The sequence below is a fragment of the Balaenoptera musculus genome, chromosome 4 (assembly GCF_009873245.2).
Source record: "Balaenoptera musculus isolate JJ_BM4_2016_0621 chromosome 4, mBalMus1.pri.v3, whole genome shotgun sequence".
Taxonomy (NCBI): domain Eukaryota; kingdom Metazoa; phylum Chordata; class Mammalia; order Artiodactyla; family Balaenopteridae; genus Balaenoptera; species Balaenoptera musculus.
In genome coordinates, this window is record NC_045788.1 from 144713959 (window position 1) to 144729053 (window position 15095).

At 46.7% G+C, this 15095-nt stretch overlaps 1 protein-coding gene across 4 annotated transcripts in view; it reads left to right on the forward strand.

Annotated features, from left to right (window-relative positions):
* PCNT (pericentrin) overlaps nucleotides 1–15095 on the forward strand; it is a 96783-nt gene that overhangs the window by 42782 nt on the left and 38906 nt on the right. For 2 of the 4 annotated variants that reach the window (XM_036849815.1, XM_036849813.1), the window contains 6 exons: nucleotides 2899–2931; nucleotides 4275–4504; nucleotides 4905–5021; nucleotides 5150–5161; nucleotides 5845–6051; nucleotides 8148–8318. In XM_036849815.1, coding sequence (XP_036705710.1) covers nucleotides 2899–2931; nucleotides 4275–4504; nucleotides 4905–5021; nucleotides 5150–5161; nucleotides 5845–6051; nucleotides 8148–8318 — 770 coding nt within the window. The remainder of the gene's footprint in view (nucleotides 1–2898; nucleotides 2932–4274; nucleotides 4505–4904; nucleotides 5022–5149; nucleotides 5162–5844; nucleotides 6052–8147; nucleotides 8319–15095) is intronic. The other 2 variants (XM_036849814.1, XM_036849816.1) reach the window with 1 other exon arrangement.

Here is a 15095-nt window from a genome sequence, read left to right on the forward strand (position 1 = left end):
TGTTTACCTTAGCTAGGAAGACATACAGTTTTTGCTTTTGTTTTTTTTTTAACATCTTTATTGGAATATAATTGCCTTACTGACATACAGTTTTAACAAAAGTAGGTCATTATAGTTTCAGATTCTTAGAAATTTTAGATCTTAAAATATTAAACGTAAAAACAGTTAAAACATAAAAAGCTTGAAATGTGGAGCTTGTGGGCAGTGGCAGCGGCGGGGGCAGCTGGTCTGTGAGAAGTGACTGCGCCTTCCTCTCCCCGCGGCCCCCGCGGCCCGGCCCCCTGAGCGCGAGTCCCGCCGGGCCCGCCTCTCTGCTGCCCCCCCCACAACAAAGGCGTCAGCGACCTTCTGACTTAAAGGGGCTCCTGCTGAGCCACCACCCCAAGCAACTCAGAAAACTCATTTCTCTTCCTCCAATTCTTCTTTTTAGTTTTCCGATGAATAAACAAACAGTTGTCTGTTTAATTGGCTTCTGCCCTCGTCTTCGGTACCTCTTGTGGGCGAGACGCGCGTTCACGCTCCCACGGCTCTTGAGTGGATGTGCGGGTCCGACGGACTTGCAGGCTCTTGAAGCAAAGAGTGATTTGTGCCGTTGTCTTGGTTTCCATCCGCCTGGGTTATTAAAACTATTTATAGTCATCTCCAGACCTCATCTTCTTGTTCAGCTTTAATATATATAATATTCTTTTGTCTCTTTTCCATTTTTTGATGTGAACTTCTGATGGTAAAAAATTAACCTGCTTTCTTTGTTCCCTTGGATGTCTTTTTTCACTCCTTTGCTTTGTCCTTTTTTGTACTTGAACTGTGTCTAATGGATGTTGTGCTAATTGAGAGCAGACCCGAGGCATCTTCTCAGCTCTGTGTCTGCGGTGACTCTGTTCCCGGGTCTGCTCGGGCTTCCTAGGACTTGCTCGCCCCGCCACCTCGAGCTGGGGCAGGGCCGTCCCCTGCTGACTGTGCCGCCTTCCGCTTGGCTCGTGTGCTTGCTTCTTCCTCGTTCAGGTCGTGTCCTTGGTCCCCAGCACAGAAACCCGTCCCGCTTTCCCCTCTCTGCTCGGCCCCCAGGGACAGAGGCGTGTGTGAGCACATGAGCGCGTGTGCTCTGTGTGTCTGTGTCGTGTGCACGGTGCTCCCTGAATGGCAGTAAGATGTGGGTTGTTTTCTCCGCGGCTCCCCGCAGACTGGACACTTTCAGAGAAGGACCTTGAGGGAAACCTTCCAAGACCTCGAGTGCCTGAAAGTTACCTTATTTCAACCTCATCCTTAAATGAAGTGGTAGCTGGAAAGACACAATTCTAGATTTGGTTTCTTTTACTTGAATACTTTGAGACTAAAAACCATTGTTTTCTTGCATCTGGACACTCGCTGGCACGTCTGATTGTGTTTCTTTGGAGGTGTTTTTAGAAGTTTCTCTTTGCTTGGATGTTCACACGTCCCGGAACCGTATCTGGAGTGGTTTCCCATGCCTGCCCTGCTCTGCCTGCAGCCGGGCGTTTGTTACATCTGGGGCTTTGTTGTCATTACTTCTTGGCAGTGTCTCTTCTGTGCGCACACTTTGCTGTCCCCAGACGCCCGGGGCCACACGTCCCAGTGCGGCAGTGTCCTGGCTGGGGCCCCCTCCTGTTCCCAGGTGTTGGCGTCCCAGCCTGTGGGTCCAAGTGGTGGCTGGGCCCTCCCCATCTGAGACCCATGTTTGTTGTCACGGGCTCTCGTACCTCCAGCCTGCTCTCCCTGTGCGGGGCGTTAGGGCTTCAGAGTTGGGACCGCGTGGGAGATGCAGAGGTGTAGGGTCAGGCGAGCGGCCACGTAGCCCTAGGCCTGGCGCCTCCCCTGCGTCCCCTGCGTCCACTGTGACCGCCCCTCACCCCTGCAGAGAGGGCTGGCCCACCTGTGTGGTAGGGGCTGGCCGGGGGGGCAGATCCATGGAAGCTTTTCCCGGACCCAGGCCAGTCTTCCCTCCTGCGTTTGTTTTATCCCCAGGAAATTTCTCGTGTTTCCTTTGGGTCCTCTCGGTTTGCTGTCATCTTTACATGGTTAACCCACCTTAATTTCTCACTGTTGTCTGGTCCTTGTCTCTACCTGCCCGGCCATCTGGGGACTCCCGGTGTGCTGCTACCCTGCAGGAGCCCGCCGGCCTGGCACCTGACCTTCCCTTCCCTTCCCAGGCGCGGTCCTGGGGGCCACCTGGTCCTGATTCTGCTTTGGCTCCTCGTGAACACGGGCCAACTTCCAAAGGGTAGGGAGTCCTGGCGCCTGTGGGGGAATTCAGCTCAGCCTCACCTGTTCTCGGCGTGTCTCGTGCCCGCCTTCAGGGCGGTGCCATCTGTCCTCTGTGTTTTTCCTTGTTGTCTTTAAAAGTCAGCGGCAAAGCCCTTGGGAGCCGGGACCTGCTGCGACAGGAGGGCCAACAGTGGCCTCAGTCTTAACAGAGACCTAGCGGCTTACGCTGCAGCCGTTACTCATCCTTACGGTCCTGGAGGCGGGAATCCAAGGTGAAGGTGCCGGCACGGTCACCTTCTGGTGCGAGCCCGCTTCCCACTCGTGGACGCGCCTTCTCGCTGGGCCCTCACGTGCAGGAGGGGCGGGAGCTCCTTGGGGCCTCTTTTGTAAGAGAAGCACTCATCCCCTCATGGGGCTCCGCCCTTAGGACCTCATCACCTCTGAAGGCTCCACCTCCAAACACCAGCATATGCATTCTGGGAGCACAACATTCGGACCAAGCAGTGGCATCATAGAAATGACGCACGTTTCAGAGATTGTCCAAGGCCTGGCATCAAGGCCACATTTCCTGGAGTCCTGCTGCTGACATTCTCCCTTCTCTTATTTCTAACTTTCATACCCTAAGTCACCCAGTTTTCTGTTTTCATTTCTGAAAATGCTGTGTGTTTTCATTTATAGGCACTCCTGTTTCTATAGCACGCAAGGATTCAGGTTTGTAAAAGCAAATGAGTGATTTCTGTGTGGTATGCTATATGTTTGCATCAGGTTTTCCAATTTTTTACTAAAGACGACAAGTACTTAGCTTTTGTGGCAAACTACTACATAAAAGATAACTTTGATCTTCAATATTCATACATAAAAACGGGCAAGCATTTCTCTCACGATGCTTAACTGCAGTTACTGAGCCTCAGGAAGCCTGTCTGGCCATAGTCGTCCTTGGGCTGGGGGCCTGCACTGGGGGCCCCAGGAGGTCTCCTGATTCTGGGGTTGGCCCTCTGTGTGGCCTTAATGGCCGCATGGACGCCTCCCCTCAGTCCTGCCTGCACAAAGGCCGTGAGACCCTGAAGCGGGTCCTGTCTGGGTGGCTGAACAGGCAGCACCGGTCATCACAGCAGCGACACACAAGCCCTGGTTTCGAGTCTCTGAGGCCCGTGAGGGACACTGTTCTAACTGCATGTTTAAGCCTAATTTGCCATCGTTGCTGACTTGTTAGCCTGGAAGTTCATTGAGAATGTTACATTAGTGGGGGTGATAGTTTGTCATAAAAGACTGACAGATTTATACAGACCAAAATAATTAACTTTGGAAAGCTGGTGAAATGTAAATACAAACATATGGGTTTAACATTTCAGTTTCAGGATAGTTTCAACACTTTGGGATCCGTTGCAGGGAGACCTCTCTTCCAAAGATGCTTATCAACCTGTCGTTTCCCTTGGATCATGGCCTCGTCGCCCCATCCATTTTAGGTCGGCTTTAGATTTGCTGACGGCTCGACCCTTTTCCTCAAGACAGGTCACCCTCGGGTGCGTAGGGAGCCCTGTGCGGTCAGCACATCAGCCGGGAACCTCCCCAGCGGGCCTGGTGTTCCCTCTGGTGGAGGTTTTAAGTTACATTTTATTTTTCCATGTTGGAGAATATACGTGAAGGCAGAATTCCTAGAAAGCTACCTGATTCGTCATTTGGGGACACAAAGATGTATTCTCTTCTCAGGCTTTAAAATTTTTTATTTTAGCCAATTTTCGTTTAAAAAGTATAATTTTTCCTTCCTCCCCCCCCCACCCCCCGCAGAAGTACTCAGCTTTGTTTTCAGTGGGTTTTGGCAGAATTGTGGCTGTTTATTAGGACGTGGGCTCGGGATCTGACAGGTCGAGGGTGCACATCCGTCCTCTCGAGCTGGCTGTGTGTCCTTGGCTGAGTCACACGCCTGTGGCGGGGGGAGGGATAAGCATGCTGCCCCCCCGCGCTCCATCGCTGAAGAAGCACGCGTCTCCATGTTTCTGCTGGCACACGGCACCCTGAGCTGGGCTCCTCGCCTGTTTCCTCGGCACCTTTAGCTCTTCGGAAGGAAGTGGAGTCTCTCACCCAGGAGCAGTCGGAGACCAGGGAGCAGGCGGAGAAGGACCGTTCAGCTCTGCTGTCACAGATGAGGCTTCTAGAGGCCGAGCTGGAGGAGCAGCTCTCTCGGCAGCAGGCGTGCACACGGCAGGCCGAGGAGCTCTCCGCCCTGCGGCAGCAGATGGGCTCCCTGGACCAGCACCTGCGCCGCCAGCGCCAGTTCATGGATGTAAGAGTCTCGAGCGATAAGCTTGTTTGCGTCACCGGAGGTCATCTTCGTAGCATGAACTTCTTTCCAGGTTGTTAAGTAGCTTCTGTGCTGGCATCGGGGTGAACGTGAGCGCAGCCCGGCGGACGTCTCGGGTGTCGTCCACGCGCATCTTGCCCTGGCCCGGGGCGGCGTCTGCTGGCCCCCTGCTGTCTGCTTTCTGTCCCTCCTTCTGCCCGTGTCTCAGAAGCCGCCCTGGGTCCCACCTGGGGGCTGCGCCTCTTCATGTGGCTCCATGTGTCATTCGCGGTGCCCATGACAAGGGGGCCCCTTCCGCCCGGTCCCCGTCCTCCACTCCTGCCTGCAAAGGGCGGTGGGGACGCTCGGGGAACCGGTGCAAACAAGCCGTCTCTCATGACAGGCGCAGGCGGTGGAGCGGGAGCGCGAGCGCGAGGACTTCCAGCAGGAGATCCGGAGGCTGGAGGAGCAGCTCCGCCAGGCGGCCCGGCCGCGCCCGCCGGGTCCCCGCGATGGCGATGTAAGTCAGCCCGCCCGCCGCGCGCCGGCCCCGCCCGCGGGGGCTGTGTTCTGTGCCGCTCTCAACAACAGCTTCATCTGTACCCCCTTTCTTGCCTTCCATGTACACGCAAACGACCATGGGTGCAGCTGGATGGTGAGGTGCGAGTGCTCTGTGCTTGTCTGTGTCTGTCCGTCCGTTCGCACCCTCGGTGCTGCCGCCTCTCGCCTGTTCTCTGCATGACCAGACAGGGAGGGGTTGGTGCATGGGGGCCTGTCTCTGGTTTGTTTTTCTTGCTTCCTCCTGCTTGGGGTTGGATCTGTCTGCTTCCTCCTGTCTGAGGTCGCTGTAGTTGATCTGCTTATTCTTATTAAAAATTAAACTTACTTTGAGATGATTGTGGATTCACTTGCAGTTAGAGGAAATAAGACCAACTCCCCCCATGGTGATGTCCCACAGGAGGTCCCAGCCAGGGTGTGGACGTGCAGACAGGAGACGGCGCCCACTCCCTGTGCAAACGGACCGTGGGTGTAACCTTTGCACTCAGCCTGCTTCTCGACCCTGACCCAGGCGGGGCTGTATCTGTGCTCGGTTCTTTTTTTTTTTTTTATTCCTTCCTCTCAAAATTAATTTTATTTTACTAACAAATTCTGTGTTATTTTTTGTGTATCATTTTACGGAGAGAATTCTGTCTTATTCTTTCACCAGGCTTCACTGTGCAGCGTGGGTCTAGAAAACCATGTAGAGGATCAGTTTTCTCACAGTTGTGTTGTACTTCTTAATTTGCAAGGTGGGTTTTTTTTTTTTAAACTATTGTTTCTGAAGCATTTTCTGTGGTTTTTAGATTGAATTGTTAGAAGAAAAATTGAGAGAAAAATCAGATGGACTTAATGAACTGATTATAAAGAAAGAGTTGGCAGATAGACAAGTATTAATCCAGGAAGAGGAGATTAAACGTCTGCAGGAGACGAACGCCAGCACCACAAGAAAACTGATGCAGCTCCAGGGAGAACTGGAGAGACAGCGGAAAGCTGCGAGGGACCTGGAGCAGGTGAGCGTGCGGTCCCGGGGCGGAGGGGGGCGGCAAGGGGGGAAGCTGCTGTGGCGGGGCTTCCTTTTCACCGCAGACCCGCAGCTCTGACTGCTCCACTGTGGACACAGGGTCACCAAGCGTGTGGGGGTCTCCCCAGTCCCCAGTGACCCCAGCTGGGTGTCCTACGACTTAGCTCAACTCTGACGTCGTCTACCTGGAGGTGGCGTCAGACCCCACAGCTTAAGAGCTCAGTCCCACAGGACTGTCCCCGCCCCCAGATGTCCACCTCAGGTCCAACTTTTATAAGTTGAGGATCCCACGACCCCCTCCTGGGTTTTGACGAACTTGCTAGAGTGGCTCACAGAACTCAAAACACTTTACTTGCTGGGTTGCCAGTTTATCATGAAAGGGTGCAATTCGGGAACAGCCAGATGGAGGAGGTGCGGAGGGCAGGTGGGGAGGGCGCACCGGCCCAGAAGCTCCTGGAAACCCTTCCTTCTGGGTTCTGTGGGGGCTGCATCATGCAGCCGTGACTGGCCGTTGGTGGTGGGTTCACCCTTCAGCCCCGCTCCCCTGCCTGGAGGCCAGGGCTGAGACCGAAAGTTCTGACCCTTTAATCCCATGGTCAGTTCCCCTGGCGACCAGCCCCCATCCTTCAGTGGCCTGGGGCTTCCCCAAAGTCACCTCTGTGACACAGACTCAGATGTGGCTGGAGGGGCTTGTTGGGAAGGTAGGGCACCTTCGTCACTCTCATCGCTCAGGGAGTGCCAAGGTGTCAGGTGCTCTGTGCCAGGCATCGGACAGAGACCAGGTGCGTGTTTCTTATTGCACATCACAGTGTCGCATTAGTGTAATAACATTTCATACCAGTTTTATAGCACTCCTTTGTCTCTCAAGTACTCTTTTGAGTTTATCCCTAGTAATTAAGTAAATCTTCAAGATTTTAGGTTTAGAAAGCTTATTTTATTAAATACTTTACATAGAGCCTAGTTATAATTATTTTAATTTTTGAGTTAGGAATTTATGTCAACTCCTCAGTGAAAACACCTCTGGTGATAGTTCTTCTAGTTGTAGTTTGGAATTACGCGTCAGTCATGTGCACGTTCTTGTGTCTAAGAGTTTAAGATGAAGTGGGAAAGCTGCGTGTGGGCAGGTCCCCTGATTGGGAGTGGGGCAGGGCGGGGCAGGAGGGCCTTTCCAGTCAGCGCTGCCCCTCCTTTGCGCATTTAGCAGGAAGGAATTCAGGTTTCTTGTATCTCCTGTCACTGGAGGTTTAAAGGTTACTTGAAAGTCTGAGGCTCAATGAGAAATTTTATCTTGGAATCGTTTTGGCCCTAAGAAAACCCTGGCTCAAGGAGGAGAGTTTTATCAGGTGTGTTTGGTTTGAAAATGCTGATGAGAACCATTAGGTGAAGCCCAGGCCCCTTCTTGAGGATGTGCTGTGTGGGAAGGACGCCCAGCACAGGCCCCGGGGCTCCTGAGCCAGCCAGCTGCCCTCTCTGTCCCCCCCCTGCTCGGGGACAGTTCTGGGCGGCTCCCCCCACCACCCCCACAGCCAACAGGTACTGAGCTTACTAGGCACCAGGGTGTAGAAAATGCCTTTTTTTTCCTCTACAGAGTTGGACCATGTGTACAATTTTGGGTGCCTATTTCTTCCCCACTTAATATGTTGTGACCACTCTATCCATATTAAATGTTCCTTGAAAACTTTTTACATTCATTCATAACTTGCTCCTGGTGTCCACACTGCAGTCTAAATGTAAAAACATTCGTTGTGTGGATGTGTTGTCAGCCGTTGCCCTGTTCTTTGTCAGGTTCTTCCCAATCAAAGCAATTTGCTGACAGTCTGGAGACCCTTTTGGTACCTTGTTGAATAATGACTGGGCTAACTTCCTTGCAGTGGAATCTCGGGCGCCCGCGGCGGCTCTGTTTGGGCCGCACCCTCCACTAGGCAGGTGTCTGCTCTGGAGCGTGGCTGGGTCTGTGGATGGTGTGTCTGGCACGTGCAGGTGTGCGCAGGTGTGCTCCAGAAGGGCTGAGGAGGACAAGCTGCAGTTTGAGGCCCCCGATTTCCTGAAACACTTGCCTAAAATAAATCTGTTTTTCTTAAATAGGACAAAGAGGCATTACAGGAACAGCAGATGAGTAACTTGCTCCTGGTGTCCACACTGCAGTCTACACTGGATGAGGGCAAATGCCTGGGGTCACCTGCGGGCAACCGTCCTGACGATCCCGAAGTCCAGCTGGAGGCGAGGCACAGGGCGCTCCTGCAGCGTGAGGACGAGGTGCGTGTGGGGCGGGCCTTGCGCGAGTGTCCCCTCACTGCTCCGCGTCCGCTGGTGGCCTCCCCTGCGCTTCTGTGTAGCGGGCAGGACATCCAAGTGATACAGTTTGTGGGCTTGTCACTGCTGTATACACTTTGTAATTTTAACATTTCTATGTGGATTATAGGACAGTAAGTTTTTCTGGCACGTACTTTAAACCTTTCAAAGTGATTTTAACAATTATTAAATCAATTAGAATATTAGATCATTTTTAATGCTTACCTTTAATGCAAAGGTTTGGACTTAAAAGAACAATTAGAAAAAATTAAAGGTGACTTTGTAAGTGAAAATGAAGAAGTATTACAGCTGAACTTGAAATCAGACGTGCAGGACAACAGCACTGCCGTCCGCATCAGAGAACTTCAAGAAGAGAATGCCAGTTTGAAGGTGAGCGAGAAAAACCCACCGACTCCGCCTGTGTCAACCGTGTACGTGCTGTGATGGCTGGAGTGACCATCAGCTGTGGGGAGTTGGCCTCGGGCTCCCCGACATTCGTGCGCCTTCCTGCTGAGACAGAAGAGGGGCCTCGTGCTGGCACCCCTGGGCCAGCTCTGAAGTGTGCAGTGGGGCCAGCTTCTAGGGACCACTAGTGGGAATCAGAGTCACCTTGACTGGTGACGTTCACCTCCTGCACCAAACTCTGCTTCCTGTTTGCAAGTCCTTTAAAGGGTTCTTGTTGGAGTAAAGCTGCAGGAGAGGCCCTTCCCTAGTGATAGAAACTGTGAAGAGGAGATAAATCATAACTTAGGAACAGTGTGACTGCTTTGGGCTCCGTTCTAGAAGAGGTGATTTCCAGGACATAGTTGCTTCCTTCCAGGAGCAGAAGAAAATCTGTTTTTAAGTCTTCTCTATTATCTTAATGTAATTGTGCTTTTGAAGGAAAAAATAAAAACAACCTCTTTATAGTGCAGACGGCAACTAAAGTCGTAAAGAGAATATCACCTTCAAAGATGGCCTGGAAATAGTTGAGTTTAGACTCACTTGTTGCCTGTGGTTGCAGCCTGGCGGTCGTTGGATGAGTGTGAACTCACCGCATTGAAGGAAGTCGAAGGGTCGTGTCATTTATGCCTGTTCCTCACAAAGGTTACATCTTCATGATTGTAAAATAATCTTTAGTGAAAATGGAGTTTTAGGCCAAAGGACAACACTGGTTGTCCTTTCGGTGGGAGTTCTTCCTTAATTAATAGATGAGTGGCAGATAAGAGCACACTTTGCTTGTTCTTTGGTGATTGCTTTGAAACGAGTTGCCTAGAAAAATGCAGTAATTGATTTTTGAAAGCTGAACTAATATGTCATTTTAGGCAGAAAGCACTTTAATAGAAAAACATTTTCAAATTGAGTGTTACTATTTAAAACTGTAGGCTTATTTAATTAGGATATTTCGCATCTGCGAGGTCAGGGGACTATTTCCCATAGTAATGCTTTCTTGGCATTATTATCATTGTTATCATTTCCACAGGCATTTCTGCAAAACAGAGAAAGGGAGATGACGTGTGTGAGTGAGTAGGCCGAGGCGTAGCTGGCCGGGACGGGGAGTGGCGCTCTCAGCGAGGTGGGCCTTGCCTGGCACTGTGTGCGGGACCGCAGTGTGATCTGGCGTCTTAGGCATTACGTTCTTGGTAGTTTGTAAGGTGTCTGGGTGTCAACAGGGGGCCTCTGTGTCCTTACACAGAGGTTATAGTGTTTTTTTGTTTTTTTTTTTTATGTTGGAGGAGGGTTTAGAGATGGTGGGGCTGTAGAGTAAAAAGGAGTTTTGTCTACAGTTCTTCATGACCCCAAATGCTGCAGTGACAGAGGCTATTGGGAAATTAATGATCTGTGTTGGTACCTTATACATGTGGCAAAATTTTACAATATCCTTTTGTGTTACTTTGAGGAATGCCTTTAAAACCAATGACTAGTTTTTTTAAGGAGATTATATCAGTTTTTTGTCCTTAGTACTATAGAATGAGCCATGTGAGTATAATTTTACATACTAAAAAATATCATAAATATTAAAAATAGTTTATGTGATAAGGAAAATACTTTAGTTCCATTAAGAATAGAAAACTATTATAAAGACAATCCCAAATATTTTCTTTTGGGATTTTTGTCTATTTCTAGACATGTAAATTTGTACATCATTTGTTTTATGTAATTCTACTCATTTTTTGTGAAAGTGTCGACGATATCTTTACTTTGATATAGTAAACCAAAATTCCATTCGTAGGACTGACTCTCATTAGATTTCTAATTCTGTGAAAGAGACCACGTTTTGTTATATTTTCTGTCCTTATTTTGTGTCAGTGAAGGTTTTCATCATTTAGAATCATGGTACCGTTAGGTTTTTTGGAATGCTGTACACTTATGTTCCCACCACTCTTTGTTAAGACCTCTTGTGATGTGGTTATTGTTCTTTCTTTTCTGTGCTTCCTTCTCCAGCAGCTACTTGACATCCTAACACCTTATTCTCAACATGTATTGTCCCTTCCTTCATTATTTATTCTAATACTTGGATTAGTGTTGTTTCTTTAATTTTATCATTTACTCTCCCCCTTATTCTATAGTTTTCAAGGAAGAGGTCTTGAACATTTTTTATTAAATGTATTCCTAAGTATCTTAGGTTTGTTGCACTATTGGAAATGGGCTTAAATTTATTTTTATTATCCAGTTGTTTGCCATGAGTATACACACATACATACATATATGTATATAATTTTTGTATATTAACCTTGTATCTTGTTACCTTGCTAAACTCATATATACTAGTAGTGTTTTTATAGATTTCTAGGGCTTTCTATGTAGAAGAGTACACTGTCTGCAAATAGACAGTTTTGTTTCTTTCCAGTCTTTGTCCTTTATTTCTTTTCCTTTCTTATTACAATGTCTGGCACTTTCAGTGTAGTGTTAAATAAAACAGTGAGAGCAGTCATCCTTGCCTTGTTCCTGATCTTGGAGGAAAGTGTTCATTGTTTCACCGTTAAGTATAATGTTAGCTGTAGGTTTTTCATAGATATCTTGCATCAGATTGAGGATGTTCCCTTTTGTTTCTGCATTGCTTCCTCTAAATCTTTTGAAACAGTTGTATTGTTTTTCTTTTAACTCTTCTAATAGGGTTAACTACATTGAGTAATTTTTGAAGGTTAAGCCAACCTTGCATTCCTAGGATAAACTCTACTTGGTGGTGATGAGCTACCCTTTTAATATATTGTTGGATTTGACTTGCTGATCTTTTGTTAGTGGATTTTTCATCTGTGTTCATTGAGCTACTTTTTAAAAAAATATATTTTATCAGGTTTTGGTATGAAGGTTTTGCTGGGCTTATAAAATGTTGGAAATTTTCCCACTTTCTTCTTTTTCTGAAAGAGGTTATTTAAATACATGTGATTTCTTCTTTAAATGTTTTAATAGAATGCACAGTGAAACCATCTGGCCCTGCAGGCTACCTAAGTGGTGAGGTTTTTGGTAATGAATTCAGTTTCTTTAATAGGTATAGGGGTGTTTACATTTCTGTTTTATCTTGTGTTAGTTTTGACTGGTTGTGTTTTTCAAGGAGCTTGTCCATTTCATCTAAATTGTCAAATTTCTTGGCATGAAGGAGTTTATAATCTTTCCTTATTAGCCATTAATCTTATTAACCATTTTCTTATTAACTCATCGAATAGCTGTAAGTTATGCCTTGATGACCCTTTTTTCATTCCTGATATTGATGAATTTGTGTTTTCTCTTTTTCCGAGGTCTCTCTAGCCTAAGGGTTTATCAGTTTTACTGGTGTTTTAAAAAAACAGCTTTTGGCTTTACTAGTTTTCTCAATTTTTTTCCTATTTCTTTGATTTCTCTTATTTTCATTATTGGATTCTTTCTACCTCCCTTGGGTTTATTTTACTCTTCTTTTTCTAGCTTCTTTAGGTGAAACCTTAAGTCACTGATTTCATTTATTTAATTTATTTGGCTGCATCGGTTCTTAGTTGTGGCATGCGGGGTCCTTCACTGTGGTGCGTGGGCTCTTTGTTGCAGTCTGCGGGCTTCTCTCTAGTTGTGGCACGTGGACTCCAGAGCGCACAGGCTCAGTAGTTGTGGCACGTGGGCTTAGTTGCCCCGTGGCATGTGGGATCTTAGTTCCCCAACCAGGGGTTGAACCCGCATCCTCTGCATTGGAAGGTGGATTCTTAACCACTGAACCACCAGGGAAGTCCCATCACTGATTTTAGACAGTCCTTATTTTTTTGATAAAACCGTTTCTTATCTGTAAATTTTTCAGGGTATTTAAAAAAAAATCACACACACTAAAATTCACTTTTTGGGGGATAGTTCTTTGAGTTCTGAAAAATGCATTTAGTCCTGTAATCACCACCACAAACAAGACATGGTACAGCGCCCCACTCAGAAAGTCTCCCTGTGCTGCCCCTTTGTGGTCACCAGCCCCACGCCCAACCTCTCGCAGCCACTGATCTGCTCTTCAGCTCTACAGGTTGTGCCTTTTGCAGAATGCTATGTCAAGTCACTTGGCATAATATGTTTGAAATTCATCCATGTTGTTGCGTGTGTCAGTAATTTGTTCCTTTATTTCTGAGTAATACTGTCTAGATGTCCCATGGTTTATTCATTCACTCATTGACATATGTTTGGATTGTTTCTAGGTTTTGGCAGTTATGAATTGAGCTACTGTAAACATTCATGTGCAGGTTTTTGTGTGAAAATAAGTTTCCAATTCTTTAGGGTAAATACCTGTGAGTAGAATGGCTGATTCATATGTAAGTATATGTTTAACCTTAAAAGAAACTGGCAAACGGTTTTGCAAAGTTGCTCTACCATTTTACATTCCCAGCAGCAGCGTATGAGGGCTCTAGTAACCATGTCCTCATCAGCACTTGGTATGGTCAGTCTTTTTCACTTGTAGCCATTTTAATAGGTGTGTAGTGGTATCTCCTTATAGTTTTAATTTGCACTTCCTTAATGACTAATGATCTTGAGCGTCTTTTTATGTGCTTGTTTGCCATACATATTGTGGTGAAATGTTTGTTCAAATCCTTTGCTACTTTTTTTTATTACTGTTTTTTAATTGAAGTATAGTCGATTTGTAATATTATGTTAGTTTCAGGTGTACAAGATAGTGATTCAATATTTTTGTAGATTCTACTTCATTTAAAGTTATTACACAATAATAGCTATTATATTTCCCTGTGTCGTACAATATATCCTTTTTGCTTATTTATTTTATATAAAGTAGTTTGTGTCTTAATCTCATACCCCTGTCTTTCCCTTCCCCCTTCCCTCTCCTCACTTGTAATCACTAATTTGTTCTCTATATCTGTGAATCTGTGTCTGTCTTGTTATATACATTCGTTTATTTTATTGTTTAGATTCCACATATCGGTGATAACATACAGTATTTGTCTTTCTCTGTCTGACTTATTTCACTAAGTATAATACCCTCTAGGTCCATCCATGTTGTTGCAAATGGCAGAATTTCATCCTTTTTTATGGCTGAATAGTATTCCATTGTATATATGTGCCACATCTTCTTTATCCATTCATTTGTTGATGGACACTTAGGTTGCTTCCTTATCTTGGCTATTGTAAATAGTGCTGCTATGAACAGTGGGGTCCGTGTATCTTTTTGAATGAGTGTTTTCATTTTCTTCAGCTATACACCCAGGAGTGGAATTGCTGGATCATATGGTAGTTCTATTTTTAGTTTTTTGAGGAACCTCCTTATTCTTTTATGCAGTGGCTGCACCAATTTACAGTCACGTCAACAGTGTGCTAGGATTCTCACATCCTCTCCAAAATATGTTATTTGTGTGCTTTTTGATGGCAGCCATTCTGACAGGTGTGAGGTAATATCTCATTATGGTTTTGATTTTCATTTCCCTGATGATTAGTGATGTTGAGCATTTTTTCATGTGCCTGTTGACCATCTGCATTTCCTCTTTGGAAAATTGTATGTTATGGTCTTCTGCCCTTTTTTTTTTTGGCTGCGCCACACGGCATGCAAGATCTTAGTTCCCTGAGCAGGGCTGAAACCCGTGCCCCCTGCAGTGGAAGCGCAGAGTTTTAACCACTGGACCACCAGGGAAGCCCTTCTGCTCATTTTCTAATCAGGTTGTTTGTGCTTTTGATGTTGAGTTGTATGAACGGTTTATATATGTTGGCTATTAACCCTTTATTGGTCATAATATTTGTAAATATCTTCAGCAGGTTGTCTTTTCATTTGGTCGATGGCTTCCTTTGCTGTGCAGAAGCTTTGAAGTTTATTTAGGTCCCATTTGTTTATTCTTGCTTTTGTTTCCTGTGCTTTAGGAGACAGAACCAAGAAAATATTGCTACAATTTATGTCAAAGAGTGTTCTGCCTGTGTTTTCCTCTAGCAGTTTTATGGTTTCTGGTCTTGCATTTAGGTCTTTTTTTTTTTTAATAGTTTTTATGGAGATATATATATACGTTTTTTTAACTTATTTTTATTTTTGGCTGCGTTTGGTTTCGTTGCTGTGCGCGGGCTTTCTCTAGTTGCGGCGAGCAGGGGCTACTCGTTGTTGCCGTGTGCAGGCTTCTCATTGCGGTGGCTTCTCTTGTTGAGGTGCATGGGCTTCAGTAGTTGCAGCACACGGGCTCAGTAGTTGCAGCACGTGGGCCCTAGAGCACATGGGCTTCAGTATTTGCAGTGCATGGGCTCAGTAGTTGAGGTGTGCAGGCTCTAGGCACATAGGCTTCAGTAGTTGTGGCTCACGGGCTCTAGAGTGCAGGCTCAGTAGCTGTG